Raw genomic sequence first — 18,823 nt, forward strand, 5'->3', positions numbered from 1 at the left:
CGCTCATCATGATGAGCACTGAGTAATGTTTAGAATTGCTGAATCACTACACTGTACACTGGAAACTATAAAACTGTGTTAACTATGCTGGAGTTAAGAGATTTTGAAGACTTTTTGCTATGCTTAGGTAACTTCTCAACAAGACATTTTCAAAAATCACCTTTCTCCCCCTTTGGTAATTATGAAAGATGAAATTTTGATCTTTCTTTTAGGGACTATAGATTTGGCTTATTGTAACATTCTGTACAGAGATCTGAAGAAAGGTCTTGAAGGACTTGTTCTCGAAAGCCTTCTTCACCTGATTTATTTAACAACTCCCTATGACATGGCTTCTTGCTGTGACCCCGACTGGATGATATACTTCAGGCAGGTGAGAATAGAAGGCTCTTCAGTATGGTCTGTCTTATTTATTAATGATGATGCAATTTTTATTAAGTGATTATTCACTTTTTTTCTCTACTAAAATATGTTTGTAATTGGGCCTTTCATGTGTCAGTTTTTAGAAGAGTAATATGGAAATAGCATTTTCAGTTTGTGTCACTTAAATATTACTTTTCTGTTAAATATAAACATGTTCATTATCAAAAAAATAACAAAAAGTGCAGAAAAGAAAAGATGATCATCCCTGATCTCATTCCCCGAAGATAGTTACTGTTATGTTTTAGGGGCCACTCCATTTTATGATGCCTACAATGTGAAGAAAACCATGAAAGCTGTTTTTTGTTTTTGTTTTTTTTTTGAGATTTTAATTACATGAAAGCTCTATCGGAGCCAAGCAAAATAACTAAACTCAGTGACGTTCACTACCTGAGAAGCAATATCAGTTTTATCACTAACAGGAAGGTGGAGCTGGTCCTACTTGTTACAAAACCATGTGGTAGAGTACAGTCTGTTAGGATTTTACTATGAACAGAGCAGATGCATGAACACATGGTAGGCAGAAGCAGTATGCTGCTCTTAATTTGCAGGAAATTAATTTTCTTTTTAATGTCATATTTTAAATTGTAACTAAGTTTTTTAAGTGGTCCTATATAATGCAGTTACTGTCAAAAGCTTTCCCTCCCCTTCCTCCCCGCAGACCTCTCAATTTTAAACATAACCACATGGACCATGGAAACCATAGTCCATAGTCACAGTGCTTGTGACCATGCCTTTAAGTATTCTACTAAAATGTTATGTTTTAATAATACATTTTTTGAGCTTTACAATATGTATAAGTAAAATTTGTGTTTTTTCATATCCTTTAAAACCATGATAATGTGATATCACAGGAAATACTAAATTTGGTTCAAATGGCAGATTTTTAAAAGTTACAATTTGAAAGGTGCCTAGGTGGCTCAGTCAGCTAAGCATCCTACTCTTGATTTTGACTCAGGTCATGATCTTAGGGTCGTGGGATTGAGCCCAGAGTCGAGCTCCACACTCAGTAGGGAGTCTGCTTGAAATTCGTTCTCCCTCTCCTTCTGCCCCCCTACCTCACCACATGCTTTCTCTCTCTCAAATAAATAAATCTTTTTTTTTTTAAAGTTACAATTTGATTTTTCTCTGTTTACTCTTTTCAAATGTAGTTTAGCCAGCTTAGTCCAGCAGAACAAAATGTAGCTGCTCTTCTTGGAGTCTCTGAAAACTTTATTGGGAAGAAAGCATCAGGTCAACCTATAAAGAAGGTACCATAGTCTTTTTTTCTCTCCCTAAATAACCAAGTTAAAATAGCAGAATTAATGCTGTTGTATCATTGGCTTTTGTTGATTTGGTCTTTTTGTTTCATATTTTTTTCCTTTAAATTAGTATAATTCCCATTTTACTATTTAAAACATTTGAGGAGCAGAAATTTGGGCATTTTTTAAAAGCAGTATTTATTTTTGAATGGTGTGATGGCCTTTTTTGTGTGTATACCTTTGCATTTCTGAAGCACTCTGTCATGCACATATAAGCTTCTTATCATAGGAAATGGTAAACCCTATTAATCTATTTTTCTTAGGCTACTTATGGCTTATAAAAAATGTAAAATATTTATTAAATGTTTTTATGATAGTATATAATCCTGAAATAAGTTCAGTTCAAGGGAAAAAATGAATTTTCTAAAAACTTGTTTTTTAAAATAATCTTTACACCCAACATGGGGCTTGAACTCATGATCCAAGATCAAGAGTCACATGCCCCTCTCACTGAGCCAGCCAGGCCCCCCTGACCTAGAAACTTTTTATTAGGCATTCTACTTGGTATTAGGGATTCTAAGATAGGTTCGGTTTGAGGTTTTTGTTGTTGTTGGGTTTTGTTGTCCTTAAAGAATTCCCAGTCTAATTAGTACTTCAAGTACATAGAGCTCTGTAGAAGGTTGAAGTTGATAAATTAATGCCTTTTTGTATAATATTCTTATATTTTAGTGTTTTGAAATTTAGTCAACAAATATGAAGTGTCTAATACACTAACTTTAAGAGGAATGGAAATAATCCATGCCTTCAAATTCCTTAAGTTAATATTTTCCACCTTATAATACACTTTTTATATTTATAATTTTGTTGGTAATCCAATTTTTATTGAAACCAAATTATCTTACCTGCCATTTCCTCCATATCTTTAAATTTACGTAAATATTACTAATTTCATTTTGAAAAGTGAAGATGGTGTCTACACACATTTGAATTGAATGATGCCCTGTCCTATGTACTGCTGAATCATAAAATTATAAATGTCGGTGTAGTACTTTAATGTTTATCTTATCACAGTATTTTGATTGAGTCCTTTACCTCAGAAATGCATACATTTTGTTTAGATGTTCAAAATGTTAAAAATATTTCTTAAACCTTTTATATACAACTTTAAAATATAAATTAAAACAAAATCATATTAATTTGGAACTCATTACCAAATAATAAACATCTGCAAAATCTTATTAGACTAATGCATCTTTTTAAACTTGAATCAATTTATTTTTGTTACATTTTAATGTAATATAGTCAATAAATGTTCAGCTGATTTAAATTCTAGAGAGCATATTTACTTAAAACCAGATTTATTTATACATTGAAAAAGACATCCCCACCTTTAAGTATTTCTTGTAAAAGATCTTGAAATTGGCATAAAGCATCTTATCTTGCCTTGTAATATAATTAAATCATTTTTCTTAGCTTAGAAAATATATTCTAAGCAAAATCTACATTGACTCAAATTATAGTTAATAATGAAGGTACACTAAAATTGGGAAATTAAAAAGCAGTCTCTCCCTATTAGCAATTCAACTATCATGGTTTTTCAGCTTAATACTTTTTAAAACGTATCAACACATAGAATCTGTAATTCATACAGTCTTTGATATGCCACTAAGTTCTCATCCCATTCTTTTACCATCATAAGGGATATAATTTTGTATTTTATACCCACTTTTTCTATTTTCAGTTTATCCTTTCTTTCCTCTGATTTCAAGCATGAGTTACTCAGTTTCTAAGTTTCTAAGTTTCTGAGTTTCTAAGTTTCTGAGTTTCTAAGTTTCTAAGCCTTGATATTGGCTATGAAATACTTTATACAAAAACTGACCACTAGATACTGCAAGCAAAAGCAGGTACACAGAAATTGTCAACTACAGGTAGCATTTTTCTCTTTCAGTGTTTTAACTTTGGAGACATTAATTATTTATCATGACCATGTGGAAATCATAGAATCTAATATTTACTTAGTTTACAATATGGACAAGCTTATTAACATACCTATCTAAATAAATGCATTTGTCTCATTACATTCACAAATATATGCAACCTATAATTACCACAGTAAATGTAAAGGGCTTCCCAGCTCCTTCCTTTATTCTTTTCCTAGGGCTACCCTAACAAATTAGCACAAACTGAGTGTCTTAAAACAGCAGAAATTTATTCTCTCGAAGTTCAGGAGGCCAAAAGTCTGAGATCAAGATGGCTTCTTCTGGAGGCTCTGAGGAGGAAAATATGTTGCCTTTCTCCTAGCTTTTGGTGGTTGCTGGCAACCTTTGGTGTTCCTTAGATCGTAAATGTATCCCTCCAGTGTCTCCATTGGATGTTGCCATCTTCACATTGCCTTGTCTATGTCACTCTGTGTCCTTTCTTCTTATAAAGACACCTGTCACTTAATAAAGAGCCCTAATGGGTCCACTGTACATCCAGGATGATTTCATCTCAAGATCTGTAGCTAATTACATCTGCAAAGATTCTATTTCCAAGTAAGGTCACTTTCACAGCTACCACAAAAAGGTATGGGGTGGCAGACACAATTCAACCCACTACAGCTCCCCTGTAGAAGGGAGTTTAAGTTGGAAATAATAAATAAATAAATTGGAAATAATTTGGCTTATTTTCTTTTTTTTTATATTTGGAAAAATGATCATCTGAAAGTACATATGCTGAATCTTAGTTTTATTTCTTTGGAAGCATTCTAGTCTGGCTTTCCTGTCGTATAACTTCATTCACATTACCTTTTGTCCAAATTCAACATAAGCTACATTCTTAGCAGGTCCAGTACATAAATTTGTTTGTGTCTTTCTAGAAGGTGGACAAGGACATTGTCAACAGACTGTACCTGTCTTTTGTTCTTTATACCCTGCTCAAAGAGACCAACATTTGGAGTGTGTCTGAAAAATTTAATATGCCTCGAGGCTATATACAAAGTCTTCTCACTGGAGCTGCCTCATTCTCCTCTTGTGTGCTACATTTCTGTGAGGTAATTCCATTAACTAGATGACACATGCCTTGTGCATCTTTTTGTTTTAATTGCTGCTAAACTCATAAACTGGTTAGTCATTATTTCTTCATTGTTCTACTAATACAGAGCGCTCAAAACTTATTTAAAATACATTTGTTGGGCAGCCTGGGTGGCTCAGCGGTTTAGCACCGTCTTTGGCCCAGGGCGTGATCCTGGAGACCTGGGATCGAGTCCCACATCAGGCTCCCTGCATGGAGCCTGCTTCTCCCTCTGCCTGTGTCTCTGCCTCTCTCTCTCTCTCTCTCTGTGTGTCTCTCATGAATAAACAAATAAAATCTTTAAAAAAATAAAATTAAAATAAATAAATAAAATACATCTGTTTTTTTCTGCTTATAAGAATCCTATATACTAACTTATGGTAAAGATACAAAAATGACAGAATCACTCAAAATATATAGCAAACAAGTTGAAAGCACTTCGTTCCCCTACTCTTAGAACCATCACTAATAGTTGCAAGTATTTAGAATCAACTCTTAAAACAACAGTTCTCCATTGATATAGACTGTGTAGGAGTATCTCTCATGGTGATAACCATGGGAAGTGTTTGTTTGGTGCATCACCAATACCCAGGAGCTGCCTCGTCACTACTTGGGACCACTTGGATCACTCCCGTGATCGCCACAGTATTTGGCCTTTTTTTTTTTTTTTTTTTTTTTTTGGCCATTTTTTATTCTAATGTCTGGCAGCTGCTTTAGGTTTCTATGTCAAATGTTTAATTATAAAGTAATTCAAGAATAAACTTTATTTTGGCCATATGCATTTGGGATGGATTTGTTTAAGACTTTACTAAAAGAAGCTTTCAGACTTTCCTTAAGTATCATAGTAAAGCTTACCAGACTTTTCTACTTGGACAGTTTTGGGGATGAATTTACTATAGAAGCCTTTTTTGGCTGCATTTAAATTTCTTTTAATTGAATGGTGTAATAATCCTTTCCATATTTGTTTCTATGCTCAATTTTTTAAAAAACATTTTTCTTATGTGAATTCTATTTTTAAGTTTGAAATCTTCATTTTCCTATCTTGAATCTCCATATTTTATATATATATATATACATATATATATATATATATATATGGAATTATTTCTGTCATATGTACTCATAAGTAAATAATACAAAATACTTGACTTTGGGTTGAATAATAATTATTTTAGCAAATTCATATTTCTTAATATCTCCTGCTTATGCTAAGTTTTAAATATTAGCTTACATTCTGTAATCACATGCTAACTAAGCAGTAGACAAAAATTATAGGTAATAAGGAGAAGCTAGCTTTAAAATGTATTTTCTTAACTTTTCTGTGTTGTTCCTCATATTTAAAGATACTTCCCCTAATAGTCTATCCCTTTGTTTTACTTAGGACTGTAAGGACTTCAGCCTTATGGAATTGTTCAAGTAAAAGAAACTGTATTGAACTTGAAAAACAACTATAATCTGATGGTTGATCCTAGAAACAGTCTACCTGACAACTTGTACCCTCATGAGTGTACTTTCAGTATTTTAGTGTTTTTTTTTAAAGTTATGTAAGTGGTATAAAATAGTATACCAATAGTATTAGTTAAGATGCCTTTAACTACAAATTATGGAAAAACCCCATAGAAGTTTAAACAATAAGGAAAAAAGATTATCATGTGCAGGAAAACTGGAGCTAGGGCAGTTTATTATTGATGGATTCATCGTTCTGTTGAAGATTTTCTTCTCTTTACTCTGCCAGCTTTAATGCATTGACTGCTTTGCTAGTGGTCACAGAATACCTCCACATATCTCATAAGCTCACAGTGGCACCCAAGGTTAGGAAGCAACCTTTAAAAAACTATTATAGAAGATTTCAAACATAAGACAATATAATAAATGTCCATTTACCCACTCAGCTTTAACAGTTATTGATCCATGGCTTCCAGTATTTTTATTGTCTTAAATACTGCTTTCATTATTTTAAAGTATTGCTACATCTTGTATTGGAATCCTTCCACATGTGATATTTTGTCTTCAGGGTAAATTCCCAGAGGTGGGAATTGTTTTCAGTCATCTGGGAAAGAAAAACTATGCATTCACTTGCTGGTGTTTTGATTAAAAAATGAATAGAACTCCTGTCAATTATCAGTCTTCTTCCTCATCCCAAAACTACGTCATCAAATTCCTCAGTCTCTGCCATGTTTCCTTATGCTAATTTTGTGTGGAATTATTGTTCATCTCTGGCTTAATCAAGTTTCAGAACTTGTATCAGGGAACATCCTCTCTGAACCCCCTACCACGCCAATCAAACTTTGAAATAACTTACCAGATTTCAATTCCGTTTATTTCTTTATATTCTGCAGGAACTTGAGGAGTTTTGGGTGTATAGAGCCCTTTTGGTAGAACTTACCAAGAAGTTGACTTACTGTGTAAAGGCAGAGCTAATCCCTCTCATGGAAGTGACTGGAGTTTTAGAGGTTAGTAGTTTCCCAGTTTCCCAACTGAGATGATTTCAACTAACAAAAAAATCAGATTTTACTAATTAAATAGTAAAAGACTTCTTCATAAAATAAGTCATACCACAGGTAAGTAACAACAGCCTTATTCCTCATTTGTCATGAGAGGGTGTTTTGTTGTTGTTGTTTTTTAATAAAGTGTTATGGCCTCCCAGAAATCCCTTGTAAATCTGGAAGCCATCCTGATTGGGAAAAAAAAAAATCACATTTGTGAAAAAAAAAATAACAGTAGGGTTAAAAATGAGACTCCCCAAGTGTATCTGAAAAACAGTAGGGATAAAAATGAGACTCCCCATTTGTCTTTAGCATCTTTCTTCCTCTGCTCCAATGAAGAATTTTACCTTCTGTCAGTTTAGATTCCCTGCTTGTTTCAGGAAGTAGTGATTCGGTGGGAACAAGGCTTATTTCCATTTCCTAAGGGAGTGAGAAGAGAGTATCCTTACCTGGTTTCTCAGCTTTCTGGGTTTTGTTTTGCTTAAAGAGTTTATTTATTTATTCATGAGAGACACAGAGAGATAGGCAGAGACACAGAGAGAAAAGCAGGCTCCCTGCAAGGAGTCCAATGTGCGACTTGATCTCAGGACCCTGGGATCACACTCTGAGCTGAAGGCAGATGCTCAACCTCTGAGCCACCCACGCGTCCCACAGCTTACTGTTTTTAGCCAGCTGTTGATTTCAGCGTGTTCTGTCATTCAGTCCTTCAATCAGAAGCATTTTTCTGCCCGGGAACACACACGCCTGTGTTCCCCAAGTGCCCTAAGTAGATGGTGAAAACATTTTAAGGATATTGGACTAGAACATTGTGATTGGGTGTCTAAAATAATGCCCCTCCCCGAATGCCTTAATGGATTCCTCATTCCTGGTTGCAACACACATCAGTTAACTTAACGCTGCTCAGAGAGCTATCTTGCACTCAGATTGGAACCACCCAAATTTATCTTTTAAAATTTCTCAGGGTTGGGGATCCCTGGGTGGCTCAGCGGTTTAGCGCCTGCCTTTGGCCCAGGGCGCGATCCTGGAGTCCCAGGATCGAGTCCCACGTCGGGCTCCTGGCATGGAGCCTGCTTCTCCCTCCTCCTGTGTTTCTGCCTCTCTCTCTATGCCATAAATAAATAGATTAATTAATTAATTAACTTAAAATTTCTCAGGGTTCAGATGTGTTACCTCTTCTAATAACTTTGAAATGATTACTTCGAAATCGAATAATTGATTTCTTATTACCTAGTCTATTTCTGTCTCTTGCATGTGAAACTTTTCCCTTCAATAACAGTTGATTATTTTTTCCTAATCTCAAATTCTGGCCCTAATGATTTTTGTAATACTTTTCAGGGTCGAGCAAAACAGTTATACAATGCAGGTTATAAAAGTCTGACGCACTTAGCTAACGCAAATCCTGAAGTGCTAATAAGAACAATTGATCATTTATCAAGACACCAGGCCAAGCAAATGGTTTCATCAGCAAAGGTGAGCAAACAAACCATTTTTTACCCTTCATGATATTTTGTAATATTATCTCCTTAAACTCTGGTCATAGAAGCAAAAACATTTAACTGTAGATACAGAAGTGTATACTCACAATACGTGAATAAAAATAGTGCATCTGTTACAATACAAGGCTTGCCAAAAAGAGAAAAAGCACCGCTTAGAAATTAGACCATCTCAAGAGTCCCCTGAAGTACAGGGAATGTGAGAACTTGCAGAATCCTGCCTCCTCACCCTTTTCACAGAAGTCCCTTCCTCAGCATCCCTGACATTTGGCCTTCCCACCATTGCACGCCTTCACTGACAAGGAGTTTACAACCTCAAAAATTAGGTAGTTCTATTTTTGAACACTTGTAGTGTAAAGCACCCCAATCTAATGAGGCAACTGTTGCCTTCCTACAGTGTCCACCATTACATTATAAGTACTGCCCTCTAGAACTATTCTATTTTCTTTGTTCCTCCGGTAGTTTTTCACATATTTGAAAACAGCTCTCTTCACCTCCAAGAGTTTCTCTTTTCTGATTTTTTTATTCACATTAAAGGATCTAGTTTTAGGCAATTTCTTTCCCAAATGACTGAAAACAATTCCCACTCTGGGAATTTATCCTGAAGACAAAATACCACATGTGGAAGGATTCCAATAGAAGATGGAGCATTACTTTAAAATACTGAAAGCAATATTTAAGACAATAAAAATATTGGAAGCCATGGATCAATAACTATTAAAGCTGAGTGGGTAAATGGGCATTTATTATATATACTATTCTAGTTATCCTTTTCTAGATGCAGGCCAATTTGTCTTTTTGACCTGTCCCTATCATTATTGGATTTTCTTACTTTTGGGATATATCTGTCAGGGTATAATTATTAGGAACAGAAACCACACAGTAATTTGAAGAGGAAAGTTTAATATAAAGAGTTAGTAACTAGTAACCAAGGTGATCAGATGGCTTCTAAGGGCTAAACAGAACTTCATCAACCATGGAAAGGAATAATGAGAAGAGTGTCCACTCTCACCCCATGCCACCCACTGTGGATGGGAGTCATACTTCCTTGGAGAGGGTGTGGCTGTGGCTCACTGGACAGCAGATAAGTTCATTGTGTCGCAGCCAAGGCTGGCAGGCAGGAAGCTACCCACTAGGATGCCAGCAAAACTGCCAGGAAGCTCCCTGGAGTGTGCTTGCCTGGAAACTAGCTTGAATACCCATGGAACATGTTGGAAAGCTGTCTGCAGGGATGCTGTTGAAACTCACTGGAATGAGTGCCACCAGATATTCAGCATCCCGGACTAGCACTGCAGGAGCCATAAGAAAAAGACACCTCAAAGCCAGGAAAGATAAACCCCTTCCTCCCACAGTCCCTCCAGTGCCCTCTATTGGCAAAGCTTAACATTGTAGCAGCTGGCAAAGAAGAAATGTTGACAAGATCTAGCCCTAGTATCTATCTCCAACCGGACAATGAAGAATGATTTGGAGCTGAGAAACAATAAAATTAATAACTAGTACTCTTGCACAGGATGTTCCACGTTCAGCCTGCCTTGGTCATAGAATCAACCATTTTTCCAGAAAGCCCTAGTTCTTTTTGGTGAGGAATGGTATTTTAGAAACTTAAGTTTTAGGGGCAAATATGCTCATTACCGGAGAGAGATAACATTGTTTCTAGGTTCTCTTAGCAGAGAGAATCCATATAAGCCTGTATATTTTTTTATACTTACATGTAAATAATTAAAAGCAATGAACTCATACTGAGAACTCCAATTCTAATTTTTCCAGGTACATTCTGCTGCATAACAAAGTTTTACCTCAAAATTTAGTGGCTTACAGCAGCTATTTTATGTTTTTGTGGATTAGGAATTCTGGAAAGGTTTAGTTTGCATGATTCTTACTTGGAGTCTCTTTCGATTACAGTCAGGTTTTGACTGGGCTTGACTGAATTGGATATCCAAGATGGTTCACTCACATGACTGGCGGTTGCAAATGGGGGCTGTTATCTGCCACTTTCAGCTGGAACAACTACATATGGCGTTTCTATGGGGCTTGAGTTTCTTATGGCAGCACAGTTTCAAGTGGAAATGTCCATAGAATGAACATTTTGAGAGATCAAGGCAGAAAAGGCAGGAAATCTTCTGAGGTTGAGTAGTGTCACTTCTGCTGTATACTATTGGTTATTAGAAGGCTGTTAAGATCAGCCCAGATCTAAAGGAAGAGGAATTAGACCCACCTCTACATGAGGGGAGTCCCAAATAATTTGCAGTCATTTGTAGTGTCTGCCCTCTGGCCACAGGTTATTTACATTCCTCCCACATGCAAAATATACTCATCCCTAAAAGATTTATCCCTTTATGGCATCAGACTCCGGCTCAAGGTCCATTCAATATTTCTTCTAAATCAAGTCTAGGTGCAGGTGATGCTCCTTGAGCACAATTTCACAGGTCACTCTGAAGATCTATGAACTAAAGAGGTACACATACAATGGTGAGCAGAGATAGGATAACTACATTATACTCCCATTCAAAAAGGGGGAAAATGTGTGGTATGTAGAAGCATTTCTGATATCCAGTCATGCATACGTGGCCAGTTCCTTGATTAGGACTTAATTCTCCCTGGGAATGATTCTTCCTGGCTTTGAATTTTCTCATCTAGATCATTCTTTCTTTTCCATAAGTAGAGGCCCATGTTTGCAGCTGAATAGCTTTCTCCGTCTTTTCTCTGTCCTTAGAAGTTCAGGGCTTCAAAGGTAACTCTGTCCCATTTTATTTAATCTGGTATAATTTCTTTAAAATAGTGTGTGTTTCTTATTTACCTATAGCTTAGTCCTTTTTCTTTTTCTTTTTTTTTTTTTTTTTAAAGTAAGTTCTGTACTCAACATTGGGCTCGAACTCATAATCCCAAGATCAAGAGTTGCAAGCTCTACTGACTGAGCCAGCCAGCTGCTCCTAGCTTGGGTTTCTTATAGCATGGTACTGGGATATGGGAGGGAGCATTCAAGAGATCTTGGAATGGTCTCATCCTAAGAAACCAATGCAGAAGCTGCAATTTCTTTTGACAGGCCATTGGAAATCATGCAGCATCATATCCATTACGTTCTGTTAGTTACAAGTGAAACACAGGTTCAAGAGAAGAATTAGGTCTCATCTGTTAATGTAAACATCAAAGAATTTCTAGTCACCTTTAATCCACATTGATCCCACACTAAAGGACTCATTGTAGTCTTACTCTTCTCATGTTTTTAGTTCCTTTCTCTAACAGTGAGAAACCCAGCTCCTGTTTTCATCAGTGTATTTGTTTTGCTCAATACTAGAATGTACTGCGAATAATTTCAGAATTATTAAAGCATACCATTGCAGGGCAGCCCGGGTGGCTCAGCGGTTTGGCGCTGCCTTCCAACCAGGGTGTGACCCTGGAGACCCAGGATTGAGTCCCACATCGGGCTCCCTGCATGGAGCCTGCTTCTCTCTCTGCCCCTCTCTCTCTCTAAATAAATAAATAAAATATTTTTTTTAAAAAGCGTACCATTGTGAAAAAACTAACTAAAGTTCAGTATTATTTACAGCTTTTTGTCTTTCGTCTGAGAATATATAATTGAAATAATGTGTTCAAATGTTACTTTTTAAAAAAGTCTGCTTCACCATGCTTATGTTACTCATTTGAAGAGCAGTTAGATTCTGTTTGTATTCTGAGTTCCCCCCATCCTTAATATTTTTTTTTAGTATGTAAAACATGAACCTATTTTCTTAAGTTGAAATAATTTTACTAAGATATCTTCGTTTTCTTTTATTTCTGGAAGTTTCCTTGGATTGTAGTTTTTTAATTAATTAATTTATTTGAGAGAAAGGTAGCATATACGTGCATGCGCACCTGCGAGTTGGGGGTGGGGGACAGAGGGAGAGAATCTCTAGCACAGCCCTTGCTGAGCATGGAACCCATCAGGGCTCGATCTCACAACCCATGAGATCATGATCTGAGCTGAAGCCAAGAGTCAGACACTCAACTGACCAAGCCACCTAGGCACCCCATAAACTAGTTCTAAGTATTAGTTCAATATGATCCACTGTTTGATTTTTTCTTCTTAGCAACTCCAATTATATGTATATTGAATTTTCTTTGCCCATCTTTCATTTTTTATCTCTCTGGCCATTTTTACTTTTTTTTTTTTTTTAAAGATTGGTTTATTTGTTTGAAGGCAGGGGAGGGAAGGGCAGGTGGGCAGAGGGAGAGGGAGAGAGAACTCTAAGCAAACTCTGTGCTCAGCACAGAGCCCAGTGCAGGGCTCAGTCTCACCATCCTGAGATCATAACCTGAGCCGGACACTTAACTGACTCTGCCATCCAGCTGCCCCTTTACTTCTTTACCTCATTTTCATCATCTTGTAATCTTGCCCCCTACAACCATCCCCACTACCATCACCCTAATTAAGGTTTATTATAATCTGTTCTTCTTTGGGCACTTTTTTAATTTTTATTTCTAATATGATTTTGCCTATTTCTTCTTTCTTCCTTAAATTTACTCAGCTTTTATGTCACTTCTTCCTGTTCTCGGTCCATTTCTGTTCTTAGTTTGGGGCTTATTCAGGATATGTTTTCCCCCCATATCTCCAAATGTTTATTTGGGAATATTTAAATCAATTTAGAATGTTGCATTACAGTTTTCTGCTTCATAGTTTGCTTTCAGGAGAGGACATTTTTATGAGTTGAAGAGCTTTGATTCTCATTTTCAGTTTCCTTTTATGTAGTAATTTAGTATAATAAGAACTGCTTATGCCCCTGCATTTCTCAGACAGAGATGGCCATCTGGAGCAGTTGATGAGAATTCTAGTTCAAGAGTCTTCTGTCAGTGTAGCAAAGGTTAGTTCAATGAACAACTTATGGTGGGAGAAGAGTGCAAGGGAGAGTGTGTTCTTTGATTTTTTGAATTTCCTTATGTCCTACAGGACCCTAAATTTTACCCTTTATTTCTTTATCCCCTCCCTGCTCGGCCTAAGGGGCTCCCTAAGGGGCTCCCCTCTCTTTTTTACTCATCTTCTCCCCCATAGGCATTGCCTTTCCAAGACTGCCTTTCTAGAGTTTCATGTACTTTAAGTCCCTTCTTATAGACAGTGTTTCAATCTGCCAATAGTTTTTTCTCAGTATTTTTATACTTGGGATAGCCTTTCTCTCTCTGAAGGTGACAGTATTTACTCTAAGATCTTCTGTTTCCCTATTCTCCTTCCCTTGTATTTTTTTTCCTCAATCTCACCTTGATCTCTGCAATCCCTTGGAGTGGGAGCTTGAGAAATGGTTCTACTGGAAATTGGCAGGTAGTCTTAACTATAATATGAAGATGATAGTGTTCTCTGTATTCTAGTAATGCTGGCACATGGGTTTTGTGCAGTTTACTTGCTGTTCTCATTGATCTGAGTAGTTTTTAGAGGATATATTGGGAGATTAGTTTTACATGGTCACCATTACCTCAGCTACTGGAAAGCTTACTGATAGCATTTTAATCCATCCTATATATAATGCTGTGTAATGCTATGCTTTATGTCAAATGGGTAGAGTGGGCCTTTCACTTTCATTTTATGTCCTGTGAATTTTGCCTTGATATGATTTTGCTGAACTTTTTTGTTATAAAACTTTTAAAACAGAAGGAATGCAAATACTGCACCCTAGTATACACAACAACCAGCTGCAGCAAATACCAAAACTGTATTTTTGGTTTTTTGCTTTTTGTTTTTAAAGATTTTTTTAGTGATCCCTGCACCACTGTGGGGATAGAACTCACAACCCCAAGACCAAGAGTCTTACACTGAGCCAGTCAGGCGCTCCTATTTCTGGTTTTTAAAAGAAAGAGGGAAAATCATTATTCAGCAAATATTCTTTGACATCTACTATGTGCCATGTTCATAAATACTTTCTTGGCTCATTATGTTTCTTTTGAAATTAGCTATGTTAATTTTAGGAGCTTGAATAAAACTTTTCTTTGAAACATTGATAGGTTTTTAAAACATAGCATACTAAACTTTGAAGAATAATAAAAAGTATATATAAAGGATAGCATTTTAAGAGCTAATTAAATTTTTGCAAAATTGCCTTAAATTTTATAGATCAAAAGTTAATTTTTAAGTGGTTGAGTCTTCAATAAAACAAATCTTTGAGAGTATTAAAGCTCCTTTATTTTTGGTATACCAAATGCAATGATCAGCTAAAATGACTTTAGCTAAATGCTTCAGTTTCATTTACTATAATCGCTTGTGCTTAAGTGGCTATTTTTCAATCTCATTATTAGTTTTAATGTCTAGAGTACTGATGTGCAGGGATTCAAGTATCCAATAGACAGTGGTAAAAATGTTAGCAATTCTCTGGCAATGTATATTTTGGCCTCATGTCTTGATGTTTTTATTGTAGATGCTGTTACATGAGAAAGCAGAGGCTTTACAAGAGGAAGTGGAAGAGTTATTGAGATTGCCTTCTGATTTTCCCAGTATTGCAGCCTCTTCTGAAAAGGCATGAAGCTGTCTGACAAGCACTTTCAAATATGAATGATTTATTGTACATATTTTTATTAAGTATTCTCTATCATTTATAAATGAAAAAATACATTTTAATTATATATTAAGAACTGTGGATGATGTTTGAATATACCTCTCACCCTTCCCACTAATAATCCGTCTTCTTCAATACTTGCACATTATCTCTCTGCTCAAAAATCTAGTGTCCACCACAAAATGAAATCCAACGACCTCAACATATCTGCAGCTTACCTTTATAGCCAGACCTTTTATTATTCTCTTATACATTTTTTCATCAAACTAGACTATTTGAAATCCCAGAATTTTCCCTGGGATTTCCAAACCCTTCAGTTCCTAATTGTTTTATGCTACCCCTAGTATATGAAAAATTAGTTTAAAATGTGCTGTATGGGGGCACTTGTGTGGCCTAGTTGGTTGATCATCCAACTCTTGATTTTGGCTCAAGTCATGATCCTCAGGGTGGTGAGATCAAGCCCCGTGCCCCCTGGCCCTCCCCCAACTCATTTGCACACACATACTCTCTCACTCAAGTAAAAAAAAAAAATTTTTTTTTTTTAATGTACTGTTTGGGGACACCTGCATGGCTCAGTGGTTGAGCATATGCCTTTGGCTCAGGTTGTGATCAGGATCAAGTCCCGCATCATGTTCCCTGCAGGGAGCCTGCTCCTCCCTCTGCCTCTCTCTCTGTGTCTCATGAACAAATAAATAAAATATTTTTTAAAAAACATACACTATATGCTTCAAATGTCAACTACAAATTCTCAAATACTGTCTCCTCTATGAAATTGTCCAAGTCCATCCTCATCCCACCCCATACATGGGTTCTTCCCCTCCTCAGAGTATCCTGAGCCCTTTATTATGCTCGTGGCTTTTTTCATACCGCTCATTTGAAATCTCCTGGAGGGTCTAGACCTTTTTTATCATCTTAGTATGCCACATGGCACTCAGCCCGTCCTTCATGGAAAGTAGGAACCTGGGCAAAGAATGAACACTACCCAAATTAACAATTCAAAGATTCTCGTTAAACACAACTTAAATATTACCTCTCTCCCATCCCTTTTTTAGATTTATAGTTCAAATGTACATGGATGGTCATCTATAGGAAAAAAGGTAATAACTAGCAATGTTTTTGAGCGCTGGCCTGGCTTAAAGTTTTACTCGCCTATCTGAGACATCCACTGGAAACATTGCAAGAAGATCCACAGTCTGAGTTTTTTGTGCCTTAACATTTTAGACTATTAGAACCATCGTTTACCTAGTAATTTCTATAAGCCAAGTACAGTTATACATCCTTCATATGACTGATTTAATCCTTACAACAACACTGTAAGGCCCATATTATTATTATTATTCCCATTTTACAGAGGAGTAAGCTAAGACACAGATAAAATAACTTTTCCGAAGTCAGGTACAAGTTAGTTGCACAGGAGAGATTCAGACCCAGGCTCTCCCATCTAAAGTCTATGCACCTAACATTCATACAATATTGTCTTAGTAGAATCTGCCCATTGTATCCCTTCCTAAGTGTCCCTTTCCTGGCCTTGATTTTATCCCTAGCATTACATCTCTTCATTTACACTCCACCCTTCATAAGAACCAAAGTATGGCATCCAGTGTCTTAGTAAAACCTTGGGCTTCACTACACATGTCCCACTTGTTGCAGCTAAAGAGGTTCTAAAAGAGCAGCTGGCTAGCCTGCTGGCCACTTGGGATGCGCTCCTAGTGGTTCAGAGCCCAGTCATTTTTTCTTGAATCCAGAAACCTCCATTTCATTAATCTGTCCAAGTAAGCAAGCCTGAAGGTAAGCCCGATTCTTGCTAAACCAATTTACAAGAAACTGAGTAGTAACCTCGAATTAATTTATTCTTATTTATTTTTAATTGAAGTAGAGTTGACCAACTTAATTTAGGATTAGAGATGGCAAGATTGCGGGGGAGGTGGAGGTGGTGTGGGACCTTTACAGAAACCAAAATAGCTAGATCTGCAGTCCAGGATGACCTTCCCCTGCCCCAGTCAATGGTTTTCTAGGTTAATTCTACTAAAAGGCTGTATGAAGCGTAATGATGGGGACTTAGTCCTAAAGATTTTAAAATGTAGAGAAATTTAAACACTAGAGAAGAAGGGAAAAGTAGATCAGTGGGAACAGAGTGAAAATAAAAATAGACACAAATACACTTAAGAATTTAGTATATAAGAACGTTTTTCCAGTTCAAGTAACAGCAACCCACACAGATCTAGTTTACACAAAAAGGAATATTTAGTGATCACACTGTCAAGCCACAGCAGTGATAGAACTGGCCTCAGGACAACTAGAACCAGAGCCTCAGCATGATGGGGACTTGCCACCCCTTCTTGATCAGACAACTCTAGACTTCCTTACACATTCACGATCAAAGCAGATAAAGCTCTCTGCTACCAACCCCAGGTTGAAAAGTTCCCTGGGACGGATTCTAATGGTCTGATTGGTCTTTTGCCCACCCCTGTGGCCAGGGTGTAGTGTTTTGGTTTTGTTTTCATTTTTTCAGAAGTCAGGGAGAAGGGGTTGGTAGGCAAAGAAACCAATAGCTACTACAGGCTATAGTCCTGACTACTTGAGTCCCAGTGGAAAAGAGCAGTAACTTAGTGACTGGAGTTGGAACAATTGGCTACATTATGATTTAGAAAAACTGTAAGCTGAATTTCTACCCATCTCCTTAAACCTGATTCAATTTTAGGGAAATGAAAAGATTTGAATGTGAAGTCTTTGATGATGTCACCTGACTGTACTGAAGCACCAGGAATGTACCTACAGTTCCTTTACATCAGGCTTGAAAACATTAAAATTTCAGCAATTCCAATGTGTTGTCTACTTTTCCTTTTAGTTTTTATGTTTTGGGGGAGGGGTCGGGAGAGGGGGAAGCTATGAACCAGCTCACCCATTTCTAGGATACTTAACTTCCCCAAGATCTTTCTAATGTCCTGGCTTCTTTTGATTTGCCCTATGAGCTTCAACAAACCACCACCAAAAAAAGGCTTTTCTATTAGGTACATCAAAGTTTAAATCTTTTCAAAGCCAGCTGCCCTCTCAATAAATATCTAAACTGATATTTTTTCAGGAAGGACTAACTAACACAAGGCTTTTCGCTTTATGCTTCCATTTGTAAGGATCACAAAAGAATCACTGAAGCTTTTGAACTACATCCCATTATGGCAAAGGTAACACACCAACAGTATGTAAGCATTGTTATACTTGGTTTTCTTTGACAATTTCCAGTAACTTATAATTACATTGATCAGTGTATATTTTCTTTCGTTACTCTTAATGGTAATAAGGATGACAAGAAACTATCATTTATTGAGGGCCTTGTCATGTACCCGCACTACTAAACATTGTGTATGTGTTATCTAGGCAATTCCTCTAGGCCATGTTATTTTTTCTTCTAAATATTATAAACAAAGAAAATGTGGCTTGACCTGGATCACCCCATTAAATGACAGAGCCTCATTCCTGGAACATGTTAATAATTCTTTTTTATTATTATTGTTGGGTGTATTTACATTAGGAGCTACCCTACAAGTGTTTGGAAAAGAGTTAGTTGATCAAGATGGCAGACTGAGCATATGTATATTAGCCCTTCCTCCTGCCTAAAATCC

At 36.6% G+C, this 18,823-nt stretch overlaps 1 protein-coding gene across 10 annotated transcripts in view; it reads left to right on the forward strand.

Annotated features, from left to right (window-relative positions):
- HELQ (helicase, POLQ like) overlaps window positions 1–15,279 on the forward strand; it is a 44,389-nt gene extending 29,110 nt beyond the window's left edge. For 6 of the 10 annotated variants that reach the window (XM_038582241.1, XM_038582244.1, XM_038582246.1 and 3 more), the window contains 6 exons: window positions 213–370; window positions 1,569–1,667; window positions 4,516–4,689; window positions 7,049–7,162; window positions 8,531–8,665; window positions 15,066–15,279. In XM_038582241.1, coding sequence (XP_038438169.1) covers window positions 213–370; window positions 1,569–1,667; window positions 4,516–4,689; window positions 7,049–7,162; window positions 8,531–8,665; window positions 15,066–15,170 — 785 coding nt within the window. In that variant the 3' untranslated portion in view covers window positions 15,171–15,279. Of the gene's footprint in view, window positions 1–212; window positions 371–1,568; window positions 1,668–4,515; window positions 4,690–6,090; window positions 6,254–7,048; window positions 7,163–8,530; window positions 8,666–15,065 lie in introns of those variants that run through there. The other 4 variants (XR_005382890.1, XM_038582243.1, XM_038582242.1 and 1 more) reach the window with 4 other exon arrangements.
- Window positions 15,280–18,823: the final 3,544 nt, after the last annotated feature.

This window comes from Canis lupus, chromosome 32 (assembly GCF_011100685.1).
Source record: "Canis lupus familiaris isolate Mischka breed German Shepherd chromosome 32, alternate assembly UU_Cfam_GSD_1.0, whole genome shotgun sequence".
Lineage (NCBI taxonomy): Eukaryota > Metazoa > Chordata > Mammalia > Carnivora > Canidae > Canis > Canis lupus.